Raw genomic sequence first — 3,525 nt, forward strand, 5'->3', positions numbered from 1 at the left:
TTAAACGATTTTAAATCAAAATTTCTTATTGGTGTTTTAGAATGGAACCCAAATCAGTTTTGATGTGTATTTGCGACTGTAGAAATGAATGCTAGGTAAAAAGTTTCTCTCTGAAGACATACGAAGCGTCGCCGGAGAGTCTACCGGAGCTTGCCGTCGAAATAGTGTGCGAGGTCCTGTCCTCCCTCCCCGGTAGGATCGGTTGTACCTTTCATCCTATCTTGATTGTGCGTCTCCTCCTCTCGGCCGTCTTCCATATCCTGGTACGTGCAACAACCCCTTCTCTACCCTCTTTCCCACAGTGGTGTCAAGATCTCTTCGGGGCTTAGTGGGTCTGATATCGATCGCGGCTATCCGAGTATAGTTAAGCTAGATTGATTCGAATCCCATTAACACCCTTAGGGTCGTGTTGCCATTGTTTCGTTTGTTTGATTTGGAGGTGTAGGGGAGTGGAACGGTTTCTATTCAGACTATACTTACCGTCCTAGGTGGTGTTCCGATTGGTCCTCAAATGGATAGAAGAGGTAGGGGAGGCACAGAGACAATAAGCTGGAGGTTAAAAGAGAAAACGGGAGTGCATGACATCCAGGCAGAAGACGAGGAAGAATGGGAAAAGGTAAAGAAGAAGAAAGGTAAGGAGAAAGTGGGAGATGAACCGAGTACCACAATCTTCATCGCGAATCTACCGGATGACGTTTCAAGAAAAGAAATTTGGCTGGAATGTAGGAGATGTGGCAATATTACAGACGTATACCTACCGTTTAAAAAAGATTCGAAAGGAAAAAGGTTTGCGTTTGTCAGGTTCAATAAGTTCAGGGATCTGGAGAAACTGATTCAAGCACTTAATAGCATATGGATAGGGGAAAAGAAGATAATGGCTAATGTATCTAAGTTCGAAAGAGAGGACATCGTGGGAGGGAGAGAAGGCAGAAGAATGCATGGTAACGGAGGAGGGACGTACAAGAACATGCAATGGGCAAAAAGTCAAGTAAACTTGAACTGGAATAATGTGAATCAGGAAGCAGACATTGGGGAGAAGGGGAGCGGCAATGTGGGGAATGGAAGGTCGTACCTGGATGCAGTGAAAGGGACCAGAAGGCAAGAACAAAAGGTCTCAGTGGTGCTACCGGAAAACTGTATGAACGACATGGGTGATTGGAATAAAAGAACTTTCTTGTTAAAAGCAAAAACATTGGAGAACCTGTGCAAAGTTAAGGCAATACTAAGAGATATATGCTCACACTCAATGGAGGTGAGATATGCAGGGGGGATGAACATTCTGGTTACTGTTGGATACCAGATGGTCGCGGAGGAAATAATGTCCGATTACAAACAACAACTTGAGGCGTTCTTTACAGAGATAATGTTATGGAAAGAAGACATGAACCAATGTGAAAGACTGGCATGGATTAGGGTCTTTGGTGTTCCAATAAGTCTGAGAAATAAGGAAACTTACACTATTATCGGACGTCATCTTGGTGAAGTAGTAAAGGAACCGGAAGTAAACATGGAGGACAGTAATCTCACGTGTGCTCATCTTGGAGTAATCGTAAACTCAGGAAAAGTGTTCAATGAGGAAATATTGGTCCAATACAAAAACGTAACATTCAAATGTTGGGTTTCGGAGGTTTCGGGCAATTGGGCACCTAAGTTCGTTGAAGACGAGTCACCGTTTATTAACACTCCGACAATAATTAATGAGGAATCTGGCGAAGATGAAGACGAGGTGCAGGAAAATGGTCAGAATTCAAACAATGCCCCCGACGCCGGTATCGGCGAAATTCCGGTGGAGGAGGAAACTGGATCGGAGAAGTCTAAGGGGCAAGAAAATGAAGAGTCACATAGGGTAGGGAGGAGTGAATCACCAGCATTAAATTTTGGTGGGAATTGGCAGGAAGCATTTGCTGAGCACATGGGGAATGGTGAGAGACAAGAGGATATTTATCCGAGGAATCCTAATTTAAGGTTTCTAAATGACAGCAACAGTGGGACCAACATAATGTTTAATTTCAATGCAAGTAAGGAGGGGACAGGAGCCAATATTGGGCCGGAGATAGAACAAACTTACTGTAGCAGGCCCAGTGATAATACAATAGGGGAAGAAGCAAACGGGAGTGGGCCAGAGAACGACGACCCGTTTGGATTGAACGAAATCATTTGGGGAAAAAGAAACAGGGTTTCAAAGAGAAAAAAAGGTAACTCCTCCTTTACGTTTACCAGACAAAATAGGGTTGCAAATAAACGGATAAGAACCGAAGACGGTGCAATAGAGGTTGGGGAAGCGTTACATGAAGAGTTACTGGAGTCCATAGAACATGGTTTTGACCTGAATAAAGATCCAAGTGACGAAGTTAATGCGGAAACAGAAGCCACGATGGAACTGGGGAAGATGGTAGGCATCAGGGTTTCGAAGCATCAAGAGCAAATAAGGAAGATCGTCATGGAAGAAATGGAGACAATCGTTGACCAATGAACTATTTAGCCATAAACATAAGAGGTACTAGGAGTGCAGAGAAGCCACTGTGGATTAGTAAATTGGTAAAAGAAAACAGAATCTCGTTTTTATGTATGCAAGAGACACAAGTGTCAAACGTGGACGAGATAACCATCGGAAGGTTTTGGGGAAAGCCAGATATGGAGTGCGAGACGGTGGACTCTAGGGGCAGGTCAGGGGGCCTAGTTTCGGTATGGGACCCAGGTGTATTCACAAAACAGGATGTGATAAAGCATGATTCATTTTTGTTAGTGGGTGGTGTTATAGCAGGCAGTCGAGAAAGAATAAATGTAGTAAATGTGTACGCACCATGTGATGTGATCAGGAGAAGAACATTATGGAATGAACTAAAAGAGTTAAAAGACAATAATACCAGCGGCTTATGGATAATGATCGGAGACTTTAATGAAGTCAGAAGTGAGGAAGAGAGAATGATGTCGAGATTCGACAGCCAAAGTGCACTAATTTTTAACAGATTCATCGGAGAATTGGGGCTTGTAGAATACCAAATGGGAGGGTACAAATATACGTACATGTCAGAAGACGGAAAGAACTTAAGCAAGATAGACCGTACTCTTGTCTGTGATGCGTTTATGGAGAAATGGCCAGAAGCGAGATTTGAAGCACTCGGAAGACACCTGTCAGATCACTGCCCGATCGCTCTTTGCTGCGCTAAAGTGGATTTTGGACCAATACCATTCAGGTTCTACAATAGTTGGTTGGAAGACGAAGGGATAGATGAAGTGGTGAAAAAGAATACTGTGGGACAGGAGAGTGAAAACAATAACATGAAGAAGTTGGCGAATATTCTTAAAAAACTAAAGATTGATTTAAAAGAATGGAGAAAGAAAGTAAAGACACGAGAAGAAAAGGAGATCAAGGAGACGGAAATAGAGGTGGAATCTATTGAAAAGATAGCGGAAGAACGGATTCTAACGACACAAGAGAAGGAAAGAAGAGTAAAAGGGAGATGGAAGATAAAAATTACGAGAGGAAAAGATTACAAGATCTTAAACAAAAAGCAAAGCTAA

General features: G+C 42.8%; 1 protein-coding gene across 1 annotated transcript; it reads left to right on the forward strand.

Annotated features, from left to right (window-relative positions):
• The first annotated feature begins 2,469 nt into the window (after positions 1–2,469).
• On the forward strand, positions 2,470–3,525 carry LOC118491295. The gene has a single exon (XM_035988931.1). The coding sequence runs from the start codon at positions 2,470–2,472 to the stop codon at positions 3,523–3,525; it is 1,056 nt and encodes a 351-aa protein (XP_035844824.1).

The sequence above is a fragment of the Helianthus annuus genome, chromosome 4, assembly GCF_002127325.2.
Source record: "Helianthus annuus cultivar XRQ/B chromosome 4, HanXRQr2.0-SUNRISE, whole genome shotgun sequence".
Classification (NCBI taxonomy): domain Eukaryota; kingdom Viridiplantae; phylum Streptophyta; class Magnoliopsida; order Asterales; family Asteraceae; genus Helianthus; species Helianthus annuus.

Bases quoted from the DNA above. Each gene is read 5' to 3' on its own strand.
- LOC118491295 (XM_035988931.1), top strand. From the start codon at position 2,470: ATGAACTATTTAGCCATAAACATAAGAGGTACTAGGAGTGCAGAGAAG.